Source organism: Ambystoma mexicanum, chromosome 4q (genome assembly GCF_040938575.1).
Source record: "Ambystoma mexicanum isolate Mex_15411 chromosome 4q, UKY_AmexF1_1, whole genome shotgun sequence".
NCBI classification, from domain to species: Eukaryota; Metazoa; Chordata; class Amphibia; order Caudata; family Ambystomatidae; genus Ambystoma; species Ambystoma mexicanum.
This window is the reverse complement of record NC_090928.1, coordinates 1,303,581,339-1,303,605,828: the sequence shown is the minus strand read 5'-3', so window position 1 is coordinate 1,303,605,828 and position 24,490 is coordinate 1,303,581,339. Positions and strand designations below refer to the sequence as shown.

The following is a 24,490-nucleotide window of genomic DNA, read 5'->3' as shown; positions in this document are numbered from 1 at the left end:
ATCAGTATCACTCATATCACACGTTTTTGTCTTGTGATCAATAGGGGGATTAGGCAACATTACATGTGTGCGCCACAAGGACTACAGAACGGACAAACTAAAATCAAGATCCAGACAAATTAATGCGAGAGGCCCAACTTCCACAGAACAACAGCATAACTTTGCAAAGATCCCCAAGAGAGCATCTACCGGGGTTGGGCATGGATATTTGGAGAATCAGTCTTTGTTACTTTAGTCTTGTTATATATTTTAAATCATTGGTTGGTGTCACTGTTCTAAAACTTCCTTACATTTCTTTCTTCCAAGACTTGGAGAACCAGTTGGGCCCCCCTTTCCATTTGAATGAGCGCTGCCGTAACTGGGGCTGGGTCACGTGTACGATATGTATTAGCTGGCATCCAATCAGAAAGCAGGGAACAATGGGTGGAGCTATCGGTATAAACCCGAAATCCCTGCTTTTCTGTAGTTTCTCGTGCTTGTCCTTTTCTTTCCCCACTCAATCGCCCCTGATTATTCCTTCAAGGAGGTGTGCATTTTCGTGGGAAGGCTGAGCAGCTGGAGAAGGTCACGTCATCCTCCTCTTAGCGGGCTAACGAGCACCTGTGTGCCTGATCTATCCCACTCAATTCCCTGTCTTAGTCGCAGACAGCAAGACTTTTTTTTTTTATTTTTACTTCAGAGGGCGTTTGACCTTTCCTTAACCATATGATAATCGTGGGTACTAATGGCAAAAGTTCACGGAACTATCATAGGTCACTGACATTTTTTTTTTTAAATTTGTTTTTTTTTTACAGTAAACATACAAGGTAGGGTGTGTCGGCAATCCCTGCCTGCCATATAGCAAACAAGCAAAAATGTCAACTTTATTTTATCTTTTAAGCCCATCCCCCTCCTCCCACCCTCCCCACCCCCCCAACTTTGCTCCATACCAAGTCTTGAGGTTTTGCAGGTTATAGCATTTGCCGAGAGCACATTCGAACATCGCTATGTACATTGTTATAAGCTTTGACATCGTGGGATCTGCTTGATTCAAGGCTGACTGATGGCCTAACTAACTTTGGGGTTGGTGCTGGGGTGATTACATGAAATACATAATAAAGCATTTTTTTTTTTTTTTTTACAGACGCATTGAAACACAGTCATCATGAAGGAGCACCGCAGTCCATTCCTGCGTAAATTCCGATACCGAGTCATTTTTCACTGCTGTAAGCTTTTCATAGGTGAAAATCGACCTTAATTTACAAAGCCATTCCTCCTTGGACGGTGCTAGGGCACTTTTCCATTTTTGGGCCAGCGCTAACCTCCCCGCCCTCAGCATGGCCCCAATAACCCTCGGGAATGCGTTCTGTTCCGTCTCCGGCATGGGGGTACCCAGGAGAATTTCCAGGGGGAGTAGGGTTGGGCAGAACCCCTCTATGTCCTTTATCCAGCTGAGCAGTTCCGACCAGTATACCTGAATAACCGGACATCCCCACCACATATGGAACCACGTGCCCCTTTGGAGACATAACCTCGGACAGAAGGGGGATACCTCTACAAACATTCTGGACAGGGTAGCCGGGGGCGATGCCAGGAATGGAGAATCTTGAAGCTGTGCTCCATGGCAGCGGTATACAGAGAACCCGTGAAAATAGACTTGAATATTGCCCTCCATGTGTGGTCATCCACCGTCATGCCCAGCCTGTCCTCCCAAATTTGCATGAAGGGTTGCCTACCCTCCAGGTTAGCCGTTATCAGTGCACTGTAAAACTTAGATAGAGAGCCTTTCCGAGAGACACTTTTAGCTATTACATTTTCAAAGGGGGTGAATGGGCGTTTAAGGTTGTCAGCCCACCGAGGGTGAGTCCGAATTCCCTTTAAGCGTAGATACTCGAAGATCGAGGGTGGTTTGTCGCCCAATGCCTCACATAGTTGGTCATAGTCTATGAAGCCCTCTTCGCGTAATAGTTGGGAAATCCTCTCCAAACCCATGTCTGACCATGCCTGGGTATCTCGGAAGCCTCTGGTGTCTAGATTGACTGGGGGGCCCCACAGTGATGTTAAGGGGGACGGCCAGGATGACAGTACTTTGTTATCTTTATTCGGTTTCCAGGCAGCCCATAGGGCCGCTAATGTAGGGTGTGTTCTGAGGTGGGAGGGGAGGGCTTTAGGGGAGGCCCATAGCAGGTCTCTGACTTTATTCGGGTGGGTATGGATATCTTCTATATATATCCAGTATGTCCTCATATCCTCCCGCATGTGTACCATCATCACCCGGAGCTGTGCTGCTTTGTAGTATAGCCTAAACTCAGGGAGGCCAAATCCACCATGAGATTTCGGAAGGGTCAAGGTGGAGAACTTGACTCTTGCTCTCCTCCCGTCCCATATAAACTGAAGGACTCGGGATTGTAAAACCTCGAAAAAGGCGTCAGGGATCACCACGGGGAGGGCCGCGAAGAGATACAGTAGGCGAGGCAAGACGTTCATTTTAACCGTGACCATACGCCCAAACCAGGAGAGTGTAAGTGGCACCCATCGTTTGAGATCGTTGCTAATCTTGGTCAAAAGTTCGGGGAAATTACTCTGGTATAGTAGTGAAAGGTCCCTAGGAATGCAGGTACCCAGATACCAAGTGGATTCTCGTTCTATTCTTACCCCCAATATTTCAGAACTATTTCCAATATCATGATCCTCCAGACCCATAGGCATAATGCTAGATTTGGACGCGTTTATCTTAAGTCCCGAAAATGCACCATAATAGTTTATGAGCTCGAACAGTCTGGGCAGTGAAACCTGGAGGTTGGTCAGGTAACCCAAGATATCATCAGCAAATAGGGAGAGTTTGAAATCGCAGTCCTCACAGCGTATCCCTGAGATTTCCTGGTCCGCTCTAATCGCTATGGTCAGGGGCTCCATTGCCAAAGCATATAAAAGGGGAGAAAGGGGACAGCCCTGTCGGGTTCCTCTGGACAGAGCCAGGGGTTCCGATGTGCCACCATTGACCAAAACTCTTGCTATAGGACCATTATATAGTGCTGAGACCCACCCACAAAAATTTTCCCCCAGGCCCATTTTCTGAAGAACTCTACCCATATAAGGCCATTCGACACGGTCGAAGGCCTTTTCAGAGTCCAGTGCCAGCAAGTAGCCCTCCACCCCCTGCCTAGTAGTTTAGTGCATGAGGTCTAGGGTCTTCCGTATATTATCCGAACCCTGGCGTCCCGGAATGAAGCCTACCTGATCTCCATGTATTAAGGAGGGGAGGAGCTTCGCCAATCTGTTCGCCAGAAATTTAGCCAGGATTTTAACATCCACGTTAAGAAGGGATATAGGTCGATATGATTGACACTGGGAGGGATCCTTCCCTTCTTTGGGGAGCACTACTATCAGAGCAGACATCATCGAGGGTGGCAGGGAGCCCTGAACTAGCGCCGAATTGAACATTTTAGCCATGAATGGGGCTAACGTTGACCGGTAGGTCTTGTAAAACCTGACCGTAAACCCATCATCCCCTCGAGCTGTACCACTTTTTAATGAGGATATGGTGTCTATTATCTCCTCTGGGGTGTCGGGGAGTTCTAGTGTACTTGCTTTTTCGGGGGAGAGACCGGGAATCGGGAGCGAATCCAGTAAGTTGTCAATCTCGGTTCCATCTCCTGTGTACTCCGAGCAGTACAGGTGCTCATAGTGCAGCCGAAACTGTTCAGCTATTTTACTATCTCTAACTGTCGATTCCCCTCCCGGAGAGCGGATGGAATTCACCCTTCTACTGTTTCTGAGTTCGCGAAGCCTCCAAGCTAGTATCTTATCCGCCTTTTCCCCCTTTTCCATATACTTCTGTTTCAGAAAGGACAGTTTTCTTTCCGTTTGACCCACCTGAAGATCAGCCAATTTTGAGCGCAACCTTTGAAGCACCTCCCACTTTCCGGGGAACATTTGCATTTTTAATTTCCCTCCCGGTTGGATGGCCTCTATCTTTTCCTTCAATAGTTTCTCCTCATGGCCCCTCTCCCTCTTTTTCCTCGAGCCTGTTTCAATGAGAATGCCCCTAATGGTTGCCTTGAACGCCTCCCAGACTCCCTTGACCCCAACCTCCCCATTATCATTTATAGAGAAGCATTCTGTAATATCTGTTAGGAGGGATTGGCGTACTTCTTTGTCATGCAGTAGGAGATCGTTACACCGCCATAAGGAGCCAGGTGGCGGGGCCGGGGGGATACCCAATTTTATTCTAACCAAGTCATGGTCTGTCCAAGGGACAACCTCCACCCCCGAGTCTGTGACCTCTCCCCGAAGCGTGGAGTCCACTAGAATATAATCAATACGGGAAAATGAAGCGTGGGTTTTTGAAAAAAATGTAAAGTCGGGGTCATGGCCTTGCCTACTGTGGTGTGTATCGCTCAAGCCCAGCTCTTCGTTAACTGTTTGGAAAGCCTCAGCCAGTTTTTTGTGGAGTCGCTGATTAGGACACGGGATGGGCGACCTCCTGTCCCGTTCAGCGCTGAGAACCATGTTAAAATCCCCACCAACCAATAAAGTACCCTCCGAAAAAGCCATAATCTTCTCTCTCATCCCCACCCAGAAGTTGTCTTGCCCCTCGTTTGGAGCATATACACAAACCAGGGTAAACAGTCGGCCCCTCACCTCCCCCCTTGACCATGATATATCGCCCTTACGGGTCTGCCCCCTGGGTAGACCCGTACAAAGTGGACCCCAGGAGAGACCAGCAGTGCAACTCCACGTTTCTTGGCTAAGAAGGACGCTGCATACGTCTGTTCAATGGTTTTAGCCCTCAGCTTCGGTTCTTTGCCCCTAACCCAGTGTGTTTCTTGCACAAATAGAAAGTGGAGCCGGAGCCTTGAGAATTCCCTCACCAGCAGCGACCTTTTAGTGGGAGAGTTGAGCCCCCGCACATTTAACGAGCCCACTGTCAAAAATTGTAATGAATCATCCATTATAACGATGGTGAAGGCTCATGTCTCCCTCTACAAAGCAACTACTTTCAGTGCTCCCGCAATGTTCCCGCCCCTTGCTATATTCAAAGGACAGATCTGTAGGTACGTAACAAAACAGAAGACTTGGCTTGCCCCAGCTTAAACCCCATTGAAAAAACCCCAACTTTTTCCTCCCCCTCCCCCTTCCCCCCCTGAACGCCTGGTAATCCAGCGGCTTCATCCTGTTTGCTGAGCCAGGCCACCATTGTCTCCCCCCTGCGGGCTCTTGAACTCTTCAAAAACCAACAACTTGAGCCCCCCCACCCCCGTCTTGCATTTAGATTGTAAACATTTACAGCGCTCCCCCGTTCGAAATAAGGTACAAACTTGACCGTGAAGCCTCCTGTGGTCCCTCAAGTGTCAGGTTGACCAGGGGATGCCGGAGCCACTCTTCTGAACTTCCTGTGGCCTCGGACTTTACGTCTCTCCCATGGAGCCTTTGTCCCCCCCGGGCCAACCGGTTCTCTTATACTCTCTTGCTCTCCGACTTCCATGTTTGGTTCTTCCAGGAGTTCTCCCGACACCCTACGAATATCATCCTCCGTGACCAGGGCATATTTGTATCCCTCCAGTTCGGAAGAAAGTGATAAAGGGTACCGCCATCTGTATCGGACCCCCTTGGTCTGGAGCATTTTCGTTAGCGGGGAAGCACATTCGACGTCTCGCCAGAGTGAAGGCGGACAGGTCCTGATACACTGAAATTCGGGCCCCCTCCCAGTCCACCGGGCCCTTCTTGCGTGCCAGTTCCAGGATTTTGCTTTTCTCCGTGAAATAATGGAATCGTACGAGAATGGATCTGGGGCCTCTGTTAGCCGCACCCGCTCTGTGGGCTCTGTCAATAGTAGGTTCATTCGTATTTGCACCTTCAAAAAGAGTTCCCACCACCGCATTTACAGCTTTGATAATGTCCATTTGCGTTTCACCTTAACGCTCAGGAAAGCCCAAAAAGCGCAGGTTACAGCGGCGTTCCCTATTCTCCAAGTCATCAAGCTTTAGGGAGCATTTCTCTTCTCTCCTCTCGAGCTCTGATAGGCGCATTTCAAATTGAGTCTCCAAAATGTCGTTCGAGGCTGTGTTGTTTTCGAGCATTTGCACCCTGTCCTCTACATTGTCCACTTTTTTATCCAGGGTGTCCAGCCGTACCGCTATGTCCGCTCTGAAGCCTCTAAGAGGGCTGCCATACCTTTAGTGACACTACTAGTATCTGACAGTTCCTGATGAGTCGGGGCCGCCATCTCCGGGCTGGTTGGCGGGCTTGGGTTCCGATGTCGAAATCTCTGCAGGGACTCCTTCCAGTTCATAGGCTCACCCCGACCATCTCCACTAGGTCTCTTCCTGAATGTCTCGGACCGAGTGGGCTGTGTCACTTCTCTAGAGGGGGGAGGGCAACCAGAGGTCTCCACTGTATAGGGCCTAAACTTCGTGCTCACTGTTGGGGCGGGGGGTTGCTCGAATCAGAACTCCAGGCCATGGCTTGCAAGGGTCTATCGCTCTCTATCCCTGCTTTCTGTCGGGATACCTCCACATAAAATATTCTCCTGAGGATGGGCACTTTAGTGGAGCCCAGCAGCAGGCGCGGTAGGTGGCCCCGGGACGATCCCCTCTGCCCTGAATGCTGATGTAAGATTTGGGGCCCCCTCGTACCGTATGGTGTCCCCAGAGTCCGCTCCGCCCAGAGGGGCCTGTGCTCCGAGGGTCCTCTGGAGAAAAATGGCCCTGCAGGCCGAGAGGAGGACAGTAGTTAAAATGGCGCCATCCGCGCCTGTTGCGTACGTTCTTACGCCGGCTCCCCGGGCCCCCCGCGTTCCGTGGGAGAGTCCAAGCCGAGGTGTCCGCAGGCCGCCGGGGGTCAGCGCCTCACTCCTGGGGGTCGAGGGTGGGCTCAGGTCCCTCTAACGGCGCCCTGTGGAGGAGACTAGTGCAGATGCGTCAGTGCATCTCTGCGCCCCCTGGTGGTTCTCGGTCACTGACATTTACTGTAATTCTTGGGATGTGTAACCGCAAAGAAAATTCAAGGCGATACAAACTGAAGAAAATGTTTTCAACAAAAGTAATTTTAGAGGAAAATGTCGTCTAGCAAAGTTTTAACACCAAAGACTGTAGGAAAGAATCATTGGCTGTCCATTAGGCAATGGTCACTTACTCGAGTTACAAATTCAAATAAAAAATACATTTAGAAAAAGAAAAATAGTTCCTTACGAGACCAGCACACAAGAATAATTGGGATACATGAAGAAATCCCCAATAATTAGAAATGGTTAGCCCAAGTCAAGGCACTAAAAAGGATAGTGGCATCAGGGTGATTTGGGTGAGCTGGCTGACAAGATATTTGAAAAATAAAATTTAGAATTGGACCGCCTAAATCAAAAATCTGCAGAAGAAAACACAGACATGTAACAATAGAATTACAAATAAAAAAAAAGTGCACAATCACACCCATTCCAAAATAAAACAGAGATCGGGATCCCAACTCGGACCGAGCAAAGCCAGCCAGAAGAATCAGATCAAAAATGAAGGCACTAGTAAGACATTTAGCTTTTTAATGTTATCAAATAGTGGCAGATAATGGCCGAATTTTAACATGATTTTCATCAACATTGAATTCATTTATTTCAGTTGATGTACTCTTGCAGATTGTTTAAATTAGACAGCTGTGATCATTTGTTTGGTAAAAAGCATTTTGGCCACTATTCATTCTTTGAATACAGAACCCGCTATGACATTGTTAAGCAGACAAATATTGATCATTTTATCCAGAAAGTAGACACATTTACTAATTTACAAAAAATGTATTTCATTGAAGAAAATGAATATTTTCATTCAATTTGTTGTCCCTACTCTATTCACAAGGAGGTACTTTTTCATAGACAAATATATACTATACAATAGAAAACCTTTGACATCTGCAGCTTATTTATCATGCTAACAACATTCTTAGAGAACAGTGCTTAAAGAGTGGACATTTGCACCCTCTCTTCTGTAATGTGCACCCCACTAAGCGGATCCAGAGCCATAGAACTAGCTGTTTACATCAAGTGCTCCAATCACGGGAGGCAAGTGTGTAACATTTTTCAGGATCCTGATGGGAAGACAAGACTATAGTTGAAGAACGGTTATTCATTAACAGCCATTTTCAAAATTTCCAGTGGTCATTAATTTGTCTAAGGCCCTCAGGCAGTGTTTCATAGGATGGCTACCATACCACAGAAGGCAGGCTCTCCTGTTCCAATATTCCTGGAGGGATACATTTCAAACACCAGTGATTCCAGAAATCATAACCAGCAATTTGTGCAATAAGCTCACACACAATTATGTAGTTGCCAATGAAAACTGAAGAACAGAGGGGATATGGTCTTCATGGTTTCGCCAATAGCCATGAAGCACAGACACATTTAAAAAAAAAAAAAAAAGCTCCCTCCTCACTGAAGTTTTTTAAACATGGCGAGTGAAGAGGAGTTTTCTCACTTTATGTATTCTCTTTACTCATAAGGGTTTTCACCTGAATTGATTCTAAGGTGATGAATAAGAAATGTCTTTGCACTAAAGCTTTATCCACATTCTGTGCACTGAATATGTTTCTCACTTCTATGTGTCCTCTGGTTGCTAACAGGATTTCCCTTCTGAATTAAGAAGTTCTTGAGTCAGTGTACCGTTAAGGCTTTCCACGTGTATGTGTTCTCAGGTGCTGAATAAGACTTGGCTTCCAAGCAAACCTTTTCCCACATGCAGTGCACGCATAAGGTTTTTCCCCTGTATGTCTTCTCAGGTGATGAACAAGGCTGGTCTTCCAACCAAACTTTTCCCCACATTCAGTGCACGCATAAGGTTTTTCTCCTGTATGTGTTATCAGGTGTTGTATAAGGCTTGCCTTCCAACCAAACTTTTCCTCACACTCAGTGCACTCATAAGGTTTTTCACCTGTATGTGTTCTTAAGTGCTTAATAAGAGTTACCTTCACTCTGAAGCTTTTCCCACATTCAGTGCACTGATGAGGCTTCTCACCTGTATGTGTTCTTAGGTGCTTGATAAGAGATGATTTAACACTAAAGCTTTTCCCACATTCGGAGCACAGGTGTGTTTTCTCACGTGTATGTGTTCTCAGGTGCTGAATAAGATTTCCCTTCTGACTGAACCTTCTCCCGCAGTCAGTGCACTCATAAGGTTTCTCACCTGTATGTGTTCTCAGGTGCTGAATAAGACTTGCCTCCCAACCAAACCTTTCCCCACACTCGGTGCACTCATAAGGTTTTTCACCGGTATGTGTTCTCAGGTGTTTAATGAGCGCTGCCTTCACACGGAAGCTTTTGCCACATTCACTGCATGGATGGGCTTTCTCTACTGCATGTGTCCTCGGGTGTTTATTAAGAGCTCCCTTTGTACTGAACATTTTCCTGCATTTAGTGCACAGATGCGGGTTCTCATTTGTGTATATTCGCTGCTGGTGAATAAGACTTCCCTTGACATGGAAACCTTTCCGACATTCAGTGCACAGATGAGGTTGCCCACCTGTCTGGGTTCTCAAGTGGTGAATACACACTCTCCAGACGGTGCCCTTTCCCACATTCAGGACACACGTGAGGTTTCTCATCTGTAGATCTTCCCTGATAACAAACTAGACTCCTTCCTACTGAAGGTTCTGGCACATTCAGTGCATGACTCTATTGGTCCATTTCTATTGACAAGTGATTACAGAATCTTTTAAATGAACTACCTCTATATGCAAACTATACATAATATGCCACACATGCTCTATCATGAATAATAACAAAACAAAACATTTTTATTACAGAAAATATTACACTGTGTTCTTATGCTCCGTCAACCATTCTATATGTTCATCGTATCTATGTCATAAGATGCTGGAAGTTACGAGGAAGGCGATTGGCTGAAACACGATACCAGTTTCTCATTACAATGAAAAAACAACTAGTTCCCCCAAGTCCTGTATCCTTGTAGATGTGCAGGTAGTTCATAGGCTCCCAATGAAGCTTTCTACTGTATAGGTCCATCAGAGAAATTACTGAATCACTATAGCTGCTTTTTTCTGAGCATCAGTCACCTATAGAATTAAAGGAAATGCACATTAATAATGAATATATGGTCATGGTCCCAAGCATAACATTTAGCAGGCAGGCTGTCTCTTAGTACTAGTGATGTGGGCTAGTTCATGGAGTGTATGTAGTCAATGATACGACTTTGAAATCCCATCGATTGGAGAGACGTATTTCAATGAGTGGTAGAGGAATAATGCAAGAGTTACAGAGCAGATGTGACGGCAGTTGGAATAGCGTGTTTTGTTTTTAGTTAGACTTACTTTTAGTATATAAAATTGTGCTACAGAGTAAACAAAATATATCAGGAGTGTGCATTTCTGTCCTACCATCATACTTTTTTTGCGAGGCCCCAACTAGCACATGAAAGTTCCACATTTACTTACATGAATGATAAGGTCTTACTCTTCACACTATGCCAGCAGTTTGTCACCAATTGATAGACATCTGTAGGCCAGCCTAGTGGGTCCTCATTGACTACATTTTATTAGCCACCAACCGTACCTGCTCCCTGGGATGCCTGGAGGATTTCATAAGGTAAGGCCGGCCTCTATGGGTGTCCACTATGTAACAGTGATGGAATGAGAACAATGTTACACATGGAATAAAGACAAGGAAGGTCGATTGTCGGTAGAGAAAAAAGCAGGAAGTACAAAAAACCTCCACTGATGGTTCCATGCTGGAAAAAGACAATGGATATTCAGAAACCAGGCAGGACTCAAAGGTCTGGAGGAAATCACGAGGAAAGCCAGTGACCAGAGATCAAGGACAAAGGAGCGAGGGGAAGACTGCACATGGCATGAAGGAATGGTAAGGACAAGGCAGCGAAACGGAAGAACACACAGCAAGAAACAGGACTCGCAGGCAGGTCCAGGAACAGGATTCACTCAGAAGGGAACAGAGCATTAGGACGCCACGTGGAAAACGTGGTGTCAGGGAAGGCTTCCGGGTTCCACTGTGGTTGGTTGTGCTGGTGCGAATAAGTCGTCTAACACTGGGAGTGTTAGAGCATTCAAGATGGCTGAGGTTGGCAGCCTGGTAGACTTTATAGAGTGGAAATATTCATCCCCTGCCCCTAAACTAGATGTACCCATAGCTGGCTCTGAGTTATCCTCTCTGTCCTGGAATATCACAGGTTTGGACAAAAATACTATAGATGATCATTGGTGTCAATTTATCAGATGGCACCATGTAACAGGAAACCTGAGCAACGTGTGAGATATTGATACAGGGTAGGCTTCATATCATATCCATGCCTGTGAGGGCTAGTGGTGGCCTAACAGTCTGGGTGGATTCAACCATCAATGTTAATATTGTACAAACTGGCAAATGGAACAAGATTTCTATTGTTAAATGTTCATAATAGTGTTTAAAAGCGCAATCGGACTAAAGCAATACAAATAATCAAATCATGTTTTGAATATTGGAGAAGTTAGTGGGTACAGGGTTAGTGGGTAGAGCCCCTTGACTCTTGTTGTGACTGTGCACTCACTAAGTTTTCCTCCACTTATTTGCTTGCATCACATACCAAGTAACCAGTGGGGGTGCATCCCCTTAAGTGGGAATATATACAAGTCAGGACAAACAAATGCTTGAGGCCATTCCCTGCTCTTGGCAGGTGGATGGGTTAGGAGGGCTTTGCATATGGACATAAGGCAGATTGCCTTTCCTTAGGGAGGCCTAGCTCCCTAAGGAAAGGCAATCTGTCCTATGTCCGTTGGTGTTAAATATAAGAAGAAAGTCTTTTGGTGTTGGTAGCTGGTGCTACTCTCACGTTGGAATGCTGGGTTGGGATTGTCTGCAGGATGTCACTAGGGCCTTAATCAGTACAGGTGCTGTTATATTTACTGTATATATTGAAATGACCACTGAATGTTACCTTCAAGTCGATATTAAGTGAATCGGAATCCAAATAAAACCATCAATGTGAGATCTACTATCACAAAAACAAGAGTTCAAAATCCAAAGTAACCAATACTGATTAGGGGCCTGGGCAACTGCGATGAATCCTATGGATCCCTCACCAAAGCCCTGCCTAAAGTCTCCTCCCAGGAGGCCACGAAAAAAGGCAGATGCTTCCTGATCCTGACCTCAGGAGTGGTGGCTCTGCGGAGGTTCACCTGGTAGGAGAAAAGGCTAAGTTAGGTGAGAGGAATCAATGGAGCGAGACACAGTATTTACCTTCCCCTGAGGAAGAGAGGCTACAAATACCAACATACCTAATGGCTTGTTGCCACAATAATGTAACTGTTCCACTTGTTAAATACCTAAATGTGGGTGAAATCAGCCAAAGCTCATGTGGTATAAAAGTGAATAACACCCATTATAAAGCATCTAGAGCTAAATGCTTCCCTACCTCAGATGGGGGTAATAGAAAGAAGTCTATAAATAAGAATCACCAAAGCCCAGAACACATTATTCCTCTTTCCCAACAAGACGGATTTCCAGATTTCATGAAATTCCTTTTAAAAAAAGTTATTGCAACTAGAAGGCAAATCAGTAAACCACAAAGAGTTAGAAAACCGAATTTTGTTAATAGGGACTTCAAGTGCCATAGTTCCCTCAGTACTGGGACGAGGAAGAGGGGTGCAGAGGAGCACTACTTTGGGAGCTATCTCTTAATTAGTGTAAATGGCCTACACCTGAAGGGGACTGTGAGGCTTAAAAAGCTGCTCAGGTGCAGGGATTAGAGAAGAAGAGAAAGAAAGCAGAGCAGTGGAAGAAGAAGAAGCAGCACAGACCGAGATTGCAGCTGAGAGGGAAGTCTGGGGCGAGAGAAGATGCTGGGACCACGGAAACGCCAGAAGCCATGGCGGGTCCTGAGAAGTCTTAGCCTATGACTCTCCCTATTGTAGAGGTCGCAAAGCAGGAAGCGTGAAGAGGAGACACTTGCCCAGTGGCATGAGCGGAGGAGAACCAGAGGAAGCTCTCCACCCAGCCGCGAGGAGCCACAGGCTTGCGAACCCGAGCGGAGCGTAATGGAGCAATTTACCCAGTGAATCCACAGCTAGTAAATGACTCCCAGAGCGCTTGCATGCTCTCTGCATGTTCACGGCAGGCTGCTTCATTCGGGAGTGAGTGAAAGCAACAGTATCAGTAATGTAGATCGGACCTAGAGGGAAATGTAGTGGATCTGCTCATACCATCAAACTATAAGGATTACTTGTGATCCACTATGGATTACCAACCACAGACAATATGTGAATGAAGAGGACATAATCATGTCCAATTAACATACCACATAGCAGAAAATATGAATTTATATAAGTAACCTCTACATGCTATGCATAGAATAATGGACTGAAGGGCAAAAGTTACTTTAGTAAGAAATTGATACCATGAATGGATAGATTGTAATTACAACCAAATGTATTTTTAACACCTTCCTTAGGAAGAGACATATTGAATTTTGTATAATCTAAAACATTGTTATTGGTATTGTTTTGTAAAAATGATTTGAATATTTACCCACGATGAAGAGAAAGATATTCTCAAAACGCGCTTGGCCTAAAAGAATAAAAGATATATTGTACGAAAGATTTACTGATTCAAGTTGCATTTGTGATGCCATGAAGAAAATTGGTTAATGAATTGACCTTACTTTACTTACTTCCAAAATAACCCTACAATTGTCTTTGAAAAAGTTGACAACTTCGTTTTTTTTTTTAAACGTCATTTAACAGTTGTGGTACACAACTACAGTGCGGCAGCACGACAATTCAAGCATGTATATAGCATAAACATTCGATACAGTCTCTCAGCACAGCGTGTAATATTTACAGAGTAGGCAGGTTATTTGGCCCTGCCGGGCTACTGCTGTTCGAGTCCATCTCACATAAATATACTCTGAGCGGGGCCCAGATGTCCTTCGGTTTACATGGGCTTGGTAAAGTCATTACATAGTACTCCTCACATTCATTTACATACATTAGTTCCTTGAGGAAATAATTTACGTGCGGTGCCTGTACACTCTTCCATTTTTGCAGAATGCACTTTTTGGCCACCGTGCATGCGATGTTAAAGAGCCTTCTGATCACCTCGGATCTCTTACCTATATCTCCAAACAGATATTTTAATGGTGTGAGATCCGCCGGTATCTGCGTAACTTCTTCCAGAATTTTTGCCACCTCCCCCCAGAATGCATATATGTGTGGGCAGCTCCAAGACATGTGGAACGGGTCAGCCTGATCGGCCCCGCATTTCTGACATCTGCCAGGGCTGCTTTGTGTGAACTTCGCAATTTTTTGGGGAGTGTAGTGTAACTTGTTCAGAACCTTAAATTGAATCAGCCGGAGGCCGGCATTCATGGATACCCTCTTGGTCAGTTCACAATACCTCTCCCAGGACCTATCACTAATGGTAGCACCCACATCTGACTCCCAGGAGGCCTGGTTCCCGATCGGGTGGACAGGGTCGCCAGGCACGGGTGTGGTGGGGGCCCATCAGTGAACAGGGGCCATCTAGCCTTAAATGCCATTTTCATTCTATAGTATGGCAAAACCATCAATTGATCTCTACCCATCCTCGTTTTGACTTCCTCCAATGTTATAAATTTTCCATTTGGGAATATGTCTTTGATTTTGAATTGTCTCTCTGCATCCCATGTCTTTTGCACATCAGAGTCATACGTGGGTGCTATACCTGGGAAGTTCCAGAACAGGGCCTCAATAGTATGGTGACTCCAGCCCGAGCCTATGGAAGATCCTTGACCATGCATGCACTGTTGTACTAACTGGGTCGAATGGACATTCATCCTTGTGTTTTCTTTAAAGATAACGGACCTTAAGTCGGTCGGACGTGCTGCATGCGTCTCTAGGACTATGTGGGGTGAGGTGTCTTGCTCGTCATACCAATTTTTAACAAACTGGGCCTGTGCCACTAGGTAATATAATTCAAAATCTGGTGCTGCTATGCCTCCTTTGTTATAAGGTTCGATCATCTTTTCCCACTTCATTCTGGCCGCCCCCCCACACCAGACAAACTCCACCACCGTGGACCTAAGTTTATCCAAAAAATAATTGCCTACCAGGCCATATCGGGACATTAGTGAATACATATAATAGTTTGGGGAGAATAATCATTTTCAATACAGCAACCCGGCTGATGAGGGATATGGGGAGTTTGGCCCAAAAACAGAGTTTAGTGGCAATTGTGTCCAAGAGGGAATCATGATTGTTCGACAATAGGGAGGCTCTATCTCTCGACACAATCACACCCAAATATCTAATCTTATCAGGGGACCATTTTAGACCATGTGTATGTTCCGGACATTTAGTGGCAGGGGTCAAGGGAAAGATTTCCGATTTGGAATGGTTAGTTTGGTATCCCGAGTATTCTGCAAATTCCTGTACCGCCCCCATCACTGGCCCCAGGTGTGTGTCTGGTTCTCGGACATACATCTGGGCCATGATACCAAATAGCCTGCAGAGATTTAACGCTGTGGATCTGGTAGGGATGAACCCGCACTGGTCCGGGTGGACCAGTAGTGGCATGTTAGGCAGGAGTCTCGTGGCCAGGGCCTTTGCAAATATCTTGGCGTCGCAATTTATAAGGGATAGAGGCCGATATGAGGACATTTCATTCGACGGGCGTCTGGGTTTGAAGAGCACGGTTATAATAGCCTCCCTCATGGATGTTGGGAGTGTCCCCAGTTCCAAGGCCTCCTCCCACACAGACAGGAGCACCGGGGCTAGTTCCTCACTGAGCTCCTTGTAAAGCTCGGCCCCCAATCCATCTGAGCTGGGTGCCTTACCATTAGCTAGTGACTATCGCTTCCTTAATTTCCTCGACCGATAGGGGTTGGTTAAGCAACAGTCTGTGCTCTGTTGACAACTACGGGAGTGTAATGTTTCCTAAGTATTCTCCAATTTCTTGTGGTGTTTTCAGATCATGGTTAGCATACAGGTCTGTGTAGAACTGGGTGAATTCTCCATTTATATCTCCCTCACTTGTGGCCACCGTACCGTCCCCCGCTATTATGCTAGAAATCATGGTATGATGTTTTTCGGACTTCAACAAGTTGGCTAGGGTGTGATCCGCCCTATTCCCCTCGCCATAACTGCGTGCTTTAACTGGGGTTGCCATATACCACAGCTCCCTAGTGGCCAGTCTATTGAATTCCTGCAGGTTACCGTTAATGTCCGCCAGGACACTGTCCTCATGCGCGGCTGTGTATCGCATCTCCAATTCGCCCAATCGCTTCTCAGTTTCCGCCAGTTTCAGCCTGACGGCTCTCAACAGCCCCGTGGACTTGGAGATCCAAGTCCCTCATCCAAACCTTAAACGTCTCCCATAGAGTTGCACTGCTACTCACTGAATCTTTGTTTGTTTCAAGGAAGAACTCCAACTCTGTGTGTAGTGCCTCCGTCACTGTGGGGTCTCTGAAAATATCGTGTGGCATTTTCCATCTTCTGGGAGGGGGCTTTATATTCTCCAGTGTCATATTTAAAAGGATAGGTGAGTGGTCAGATAGGGTACGGGGGAGCATCTCACTACTGTCAATTTGGTGCATGAGTGACGCAGACACCAGCCAGTAATCTATCCGGGACTCTGTGTCATGCACTGAGGAGTAAAAGGAGTATTGCCTTTTATGGGGGTGAAGAGCCCTCCAGGCGTCCACTAGCGTGAATTGTACCAGGATTTGTTGTAGGATACCTGCGGTTTTGGTGGAGTTTCTGTATCTAGACGTAGAGCGAACTAGTGTGATATCCAGAATGGTATTGAAATCCCCTCCCCACACCACTTGCTCACCACCAGAGAAGTTCACCTCTTGTATTACATTTGTGTAAAAATCGGGATCATCCACATTCGGGCCATATGTGTTCACCAGTATCAATTTTTCCCCTGTGATGCTTCCCCACACTATCAAATAGCGACCTTGTGGGTCTATCTTGCTCTTACCAAATTGAAACCCAACTGAGGGGTGGATCAGGATGAGTACTCCTCTCGCCTGTGAAGAGTACTCGGTATAGTATCTGTGTTGACCCCACCCCTTCAAAAGCTCAGTGTTTACTTTCTGCAGTGCATGGGTTTCCTGTAACATGACTATCTGGGGGTGGTGTCGACTGACATAGGTCCCCACCTTGTTTAACTTGGCTTGGTTATTCAACCCTCGGATGTTCCATGTGAGGAGCTTTAGTCTCAACCCTCGGGCCATCATATTGGGGTTAGCCATATCCGCATTTCTTCATCACGCCCCACCTTGCACTGCTATTTAGGAGAGTTACATGTGCCGCCCTGTCACCACATTTTTTAAGAACTTGTGGGACTCTTCCAACTGATTCCCAATATCCCAACTTTCCCCCGTCATTTCCACAATGCTCAACAGAGCTAAACAATTTGCAATACTTCAATCCCCCACCCACATCATCTTCCCCAACTTGACAATGCCTCCCTGTAATTAACATTCCCCTGAACTGGTGGAGCTTTCCAGAGGGTCACTAGTTGCAGCCATCTGGCGCGCGCCAGCTAGAGACTCACGGCCTGGATGATCATGAGTCTTTGTTCAGTTCGTCCTTGTTATGTAGTTGTCAATTTTTCCTCAGCCGACAGATAGGTGGTTTTCATTCCATTTTCAGTCTGTTGGGTCTCACCTCTCATCTCTTGGTTGTGGTCTCGCATTTTGGTTCGCCGCTCGGTCTCCGGGGGGTAACGGAATGGATGCCTGAACATACACCATGGCTTCTGTGGGGTTTTCAAAGAAGTGGGCCCGTCCCCCATGTTGTATTCTCATCCTCCCCGGAAAGATAAGGGCATAGGGCACATTACGCATTCACAATTGTCTTTTCACTCCTTCATACGATCTCCTTTGCGTTTGCACAGTGGTCGAAAAGTCTAGATATATGTGGATTCTATTCTGATCATGGGGTAGAGTTCCTTTTTCCCCTCGATAGTCGAAGTATAGTGTCTCTGTCCCTATAGTTAAGGAGCCGTGCAATTATAGTTCGAGGGGGAGCTCCTGGTTTCGGGCACGGTGTTAGGGTGCAGTGGGCCCTTTGAATCAGAAAGTGTTCTGGGAAGGAGTCGGCACCTAGCATGTCCTTCAGTAGCGTTTCTACTTGTTTCTCCATGGGTCCTTTGCCATAGTTTTCCGATACCCCAACGATCGAATGTTATTTCTCCGGGACCTCGATTCGAGATCCTCACACTTGGCTTGAGTTTTGTACAATTCTGATTGGAGGTGGGCTATGTCTCGACTGTGTTGTAATATCGTATCTTCGCTTACACTTATCCTGTTTTCCGCCTCCGTAATACGTGCGCTCTCCTTCTCCACGCGTGCTTTCAGGGATCCGATCGTCGCCACTATGTCATCTAGTTTAACATTCACAGCCATGAATCCATTCTGTACCAGCGTTGCCAGGCGATCCATCGGGTCATTCTCCTGCCCATCTGACGTTGATGGTTGCCCCCAGTCTCTCCTTGTGGTTGCGAACTGGTGTAGGTATCCATTGGACCAGTCTTTTTCCCTCCTGTTCCCTTCTTCTCGTTGCGGCCCATGTGCTGTGGTGTTCTGCTGGGGGTGGACTGTGTTCTCCCACGTATTGCCGCCCAATGAACTGGTGATTGGCTCAGGATGGGGAAGGGTTGTTTCCTTGTATGTCTGCCCTTAGTAAATGGTGGTTCGCTTCTATAAGTTGAGTAAATCCAGCAGTTTTGCGCCGGTGGGAGCCCCACGGCCACCGCTCCGGTCTGTATTCGTGAGGGCCTTGTTGGACCGCTGGGCAGTGTGCCCGGAGCAATAAAAGCGGCGTCCCCCAGTTGTGTCGGCACGTTCTAGGGCTTGAGGTCGTTGCAGTTATACTGCACTTAAGGGCCAATGTTCATTCTCCCCCGCAGTCACATGTATGTGGCCCATTGGGACCCCGGGATGCCCCCACTTTCAAGGATCCGTGTTTATTCCCCCGTATCCATTGGGGTTATAACTGGATCGAGATAACTGCCGTGGGGCACGATGGGGGCCCCCCTGCCGCAGCTGCCTCCGCGAGCCGGGTATCGTAGGGGGTCCGCTTCTCCGGCGTTGGAAATAGGGCCCCCGGTGCGGGCCAAAATCACTTACTTTATATGTGCGGGAGGTGGACTCCCAATGCACATGCCCCCGGGCCATGTTCGCAACCCAGCGGGCAGCGTCGCAAGGAGCCGCCGGCAGCGCCGCCAGGTGCCGTGGGCTGAGGCCGGGCCTTGCAGCACTCCCGGTCCCACCGGATGAAGGCGGTCCACTTCCACCGGGTACCGCTTCTCGTTTTTGCCTCCTCCTGCCTCCAAGGAGCGATCGCTGCTGCAGCCACGATCGTCTCAGGGACTGGCAGCCTCTCGGCTTTCTCGTCTCCAGGATATCGTAGGCCGCGCGGTGCCCCTCCCCCACCGCAGCTTGCAGTCCAAACGTTCGTGGAGCCTCCAGGCGGCCACGCGGGTCTCCCTTCGCCGCCGAGAACACCGGTCGCAATAACTTGCGAACACGGGCACAGATTTCCACCGCTCTTTCACCCAATTGTGCCTTGTGTTTCTTGCCCTCGGATGCGGGCTTCTGTTGAAGTCTGGGACGAATTTGAGAGGATTTATGTCCGAGTCGGAGCTCTCACACTAAGCGGCCATACTTGATGTGCGCAACAGCCCCCCCGTTTACAACATATTTTTTGAAAAGTTTGGCCTTATATTTCGGCCAATGAAAGTGTGCAGGGGACGGGAGTTTCCGATTTGGGAACTTGTTTCTCCTCCGTTTCAGTTACTTGACCTGTGCATCACAGTTGACTATTTCTCCTGCGCACCTGGAGTAATCTCATATTCATTTGAATAGTTGAAGCATGATGGAGGATTACATTGATAATCTACCCATAAAATGTGTGCAGTGTACGACGTATATAAGGTCAGATTCACCAGAAGTGTGTAGGGGAGAATCTGGTACAGACCCACGCTGCCATTGCATGCACTGCTAATGCGGCGCAGTAAAGACATATTCTGACTGCAGGGCTACACAATGTAGGTAGCCTTTTACTGCATTAGTAGCTAAGCATCCAGCCGTGGTTGACATTGTGGGTACTAATGCATTTTAGTATCCCTGCACCCTCAACTTGTATTGTGGTACGAAGGACAGCTGTAAAGGCAGTTTGCCTATGTAGGCTCTTTCTAAGCCCATGAAGCCTTGCTGGTGAATGCCTTATGCAGTTTGGGCGGGGCTGGGGTCCCTTAGATGTCCCAACCCACAGCTGTGTAGGTGTGCTTGAGTGTTTGGAAAATAGCTGGCCAGCCTGGATTGCAGCCACAACGTGCTGCACACCTGCAGGTTGAGGGGCTAGCTTAGCCAGCTCCTATGTAAGTGTATATATATATTTTATAGTAAGTTTTTTCAGCATTGCCTTAAACCATACACAATAATTTCAACAGTTAAAAATATCAATCTTGACGTTACAAATCAGGATGCGGTCAGTTCCAATATGACGAAATAATATAATATAAAACAAATGTCAGTCAATTATGAAATGCAAAGTGCAAAAGCATAATTGGCCAATGGTCCATTAAATAATTCATTAATTTCAGATAATAGGGTCTATAAAATACAAAATGCATGCGCATGAGTACTGAGCACTCACCACAGTTACATTTTCCACCTGATAAAACTGCAATACCCCACATACAGTTCATTAGTCCCAACAGTTCAAGGAAGCATAAGATTACACAAGTCCAGAGTTTGCAAGAGGATAATAACCCTGTTATATCTCCGGCCTGTAGGCTGAAACTCATGTTATTAAACATGAGGTCATTGCTGAAACACGCACCCGAAGTATCCACACTCATTGAAGAATATAATGTGGATCTCTGTGTCTTAACAGAGACATGGAGCTATGAGGCTTCTGGACCCAGTCTGGCTTTAGCAGTTCCAGAGGGCTATTGTATGATAAGGCGTGATAGAAGGGGGGCTGGAGGGGTTACCCTTAGTAAATCAGAACTAAAAACCTGGGAAAATAAGGTTGATGGTGATACTATTCCAGGAGTGATGTTTGTTCTGGTGAAAGTGGACATTAGTGCTGAAACCACACTTAACATCCCATTTCTCTATAGAGCTCCAACCCAAGCACCCACCTTTCTTTTTCAATTGAGTAATTGTCTACTGTCCTTCCTTAAACCAAACACTAAACTGGTTTTGTTGGGAGATTTTAATCTTTGGTTAGGCAGTGACTTGGATACTAATGCAGGGTTTCTGGAGACTACATTAGATTTGCTCTGCTTCGCTCACATTATTAGAGAGCTCACGCATATCAAGGGTCATACTCTAGATTGGGTCTCCACCCACAATCCGATCCTGTCAAATAAGGAAGTTTTACCTTGCCCATGGTCGGATCATTAATTCCTTCACCAAAAGATTCAAGGAGCTTAGAGTTGCCCAAACCATTAGAAGGCGCAAGAAACCGACATTGGAAAATCTGAGCCCATGGGCCATGACTCTGAAAGCTGAAATTGGTAATGCAGGAAGCGTGGAGGATTTCACAAACATTTTTTGCAAATTTACTAAACATAGCAACTGACAACAGAAAACTAGCCCCTGCTAATATGTAATGCATGGTTTAACGATAACCTTGCAGAGGTAAAGACCAATAAAATTAAACTCTTCTATGCATGGCGGCAATGTCGAGATTAATCTAGCCTGCAAGCATATAACAAAGCTATCCAGCATCTTTAACTCCGCTAAAAAGGAGTCATTGAATGTCAGAATTGGGAATGCCAAGTCAGGCACGAAAGGAACTCTTTAGATACTAAAAGAGCAAAAACATGTACTGAGGCCTGCCCAAGACCCGATTTAAAAAAACAATCCTTGATGTTCAAATATCCAGGAGGTCATATTCAGAAAATTAGAGAACAGAGAAAAAGCTCTCTTGGCAAAGAGGATCAAGATGCCAATGTATTCTCGCTACCAAATAAGGACAGGGAGGTGAAGACATGACATTTTTCACCCATATCAGAGGCTGAACTTTCCAAAATGATTGCCCAATTAAAAACTACAAGCTGTAAGGATGAGCCCAGCTCTTCAATTATTATTAAGGAGTGTTCACCCATTTTAATTCCTGCACTCACAAAATTTGTAAATGCCTATTTTGGTCAGCATAGACTTCCCAATGATATAACAAATGCATGGATTACTCTGTTATTGAAAAAAAGAAAAAAAAAACCTTTGCCCCCTTACGCCTTCCGAATAAAGACCGATAACAAATACCATGTTTCTTTTGAAAATTCTGGATAGAGTGGCGTACAACCAGATCTCGCTCTACCTTAATAACAACCAGATTTTGCATGAATTCCAATCTGGATTCCGTCAATACCACCGGACAGAGACGGCCCATTTAGCCTTAAAATCCCATTTATATCAAGGCATGGATGAAGGCCAAACTGCCTTACTGATGATATTGGATCCTTTGGCAGCTTTCGACCTGGTGGACCACTCCATTCTATCCACCAGGTTGAGGGAAATTGTCAATTTCTCATCCCAAGCCATCCAATGGATTTCCTCTTTTCTAAGTGGTAGGCAGGTTAGGGTGGCAAGTGACTTGGCAAAGGCAAATCCGGTTCCTTTATTAATTGGGGTTCCACAAGGGGCCTGTGTGACCCCATGTTTTTATAATATTTGTAGGATTCTGTTTTTCTTCTTGCTGGAGCAGGAGGGGATTGTTTTAGCCAATTACGCTGACAACACGCAATATGACATTCCAATTTCAGGAGTACATTGCGAAGATGAATTATTCATCAATCAAATCTATCAGAAGATCCAAAAGTGGATGGTGGCTAATGGCCTGGAAATCAACAGTGCCAAAACGGAACTCATGATTGTTGGTTCTGACACTAGATAAGAGAAGTAAGGCCCCATGTACAATAACCTATTGAAGACGCAGGCATCCCATTCGACAAGAACCTTAATATGAAGGCTCAGGTGAGCGTCTGGTTTCTTCGCCCTCTTACTCTATTCAATTGTTGCGAGGCCTCGTGCCTGATCTCTGAGAAAAAAAATGAGACTCTGGCAAGAGCCATTATCTGCTCCAAATTGGATTATTGTGGTAGCCTTTTGACAGGTATCACTACGATGGATTTCCACCATCTCCAGGTGGTACAGAATGGGGCAGTGAGGGTTACGAGACGTGGCGAGACATAGCCTGCATTGGCTCCCGGTACAGGCAAGGGTTTGCTTTAGGCTCCTGCTCATAACACATAAAGGTTTGAGTGGTCACATACCATCTTACCTAATGGAAGCCATTGTGAAGAAACCCAGCACCCGTCTTCTTAGAGCAGACAACACAAATTTGTTGAAAACGTTGCGTTGTAAGAACAATAAAGCATGTAATGGAGCTTTCAGTATAGCTGCTCCCCTAGCATGGAAGGCCCTGGCACCCGCGCTCAGAAATATTGTCTCGACAGAAGAGTTTAAGAAGAAATTAAAGACCTTTCTTTTCTCGTAAACCTCGCTGGTTAACTGTTTTCTTCCTCATCCTCACACTTTTTCAGTAATTACATGGTTTGTTTCTGTCCCGGTTTTATATATGCACCCTTAAGCCCTCGGGTACCGGGAGCACTATACAAATCGATAAATAAATAAATTGCATACTAATATTGCTTAAATATTTATCCAAGTCCATAAACTACAAAGTGCAAATGGATAATTAGTCAAATCCATGAAATATTGAAGGAACTTCGTAAATTAAAATACAAAATGCAAACGCAAGAGTGCCAATGTTACGAGTATTTCATCAATTCCATATAATGATTCGCCATTAAATGTCTTCTTTTACTAGGCTGCCATTAGATAAGAGTGCGCCTCATTACGAGTGCTGATGGTTTGGCCAAATAAAACGAGTAAAAATTGCATTTCTGCAGCATTACTACACCGCCCAACTACAGGTTTGGAGGTAAGGTGGAGGAAAACCCTCCAGCAGATTGCGGGAGGCAATTCTTCCGCTTTACAGCCCAAAAACTGCCAAATCAAAGGAATTACACTAGAAATCCCATGGAGTCCAATACATGGGGAGTAACACCACCTACATTCACTTGTAATCCAGTGGTAATTCTGCAGGACCAAGTGGTGGTAATGGTCATTTGGTTTGGTGGTATCTCAGTGGATTAACTGCAGAGGTACCACCAAAATTGTAATGAGACCTATATCTTTTAATTGTGCATAATGTTCTGCCACTTTACAAAGGAGTACTGCCACTTTTACTGACCCTTATACCTATTTCCTTAAGTATGAAGCCATTTATCGCTTAACATTCTATCCAAGGGGCAAAACAATAAGATACTGTCACATCAGATATTACACAAAATTGACATTTCATAGACCGACTATCACTCCACCTTGATGTATAAGCTTGGAGTGGAGGAATCCTAGGCCTTGACATCATTAAGAGGCTTGTTCCTTAACCTCTAGCACGTCAAGTTAATTTCCAAAGGTTGATATTCATTTAAGCTATAGATACTTTGTTATACTCCTGA

The 24,490-nt window shown here is 46.0% G+C and overlaps 1 protein-coding gene across 1 annotated transcript in view; it reads right to left on the bottom strand.

Moving 5' to 3' along the window:
• Window positions 1-7,496: 7,496 nt before the first annotated feature.
• LOC138468413 (gastrula zinc finger protein XlCGF57.1-like) overlaps window positions 7,497-24,490 on the bottom strand; it is a 54,550-nt gene continuing 37,556 nt past the window's right edge. The window contains exon 3 of the mRNA XM_069608964.1: window positions 7,497-10,032. Within this exon, the coding sequence (XP_069465065.1) occupies window positions 8,626-9,561 (936 nt within the window). The 5' untranslated portion in view covers window positions 9,562-10,032 and the 3' untranslated portion in view covers window positions 7,497-8,625. The remainder of the gene's footprint in view (window positions 10,033-24,490) is intronic.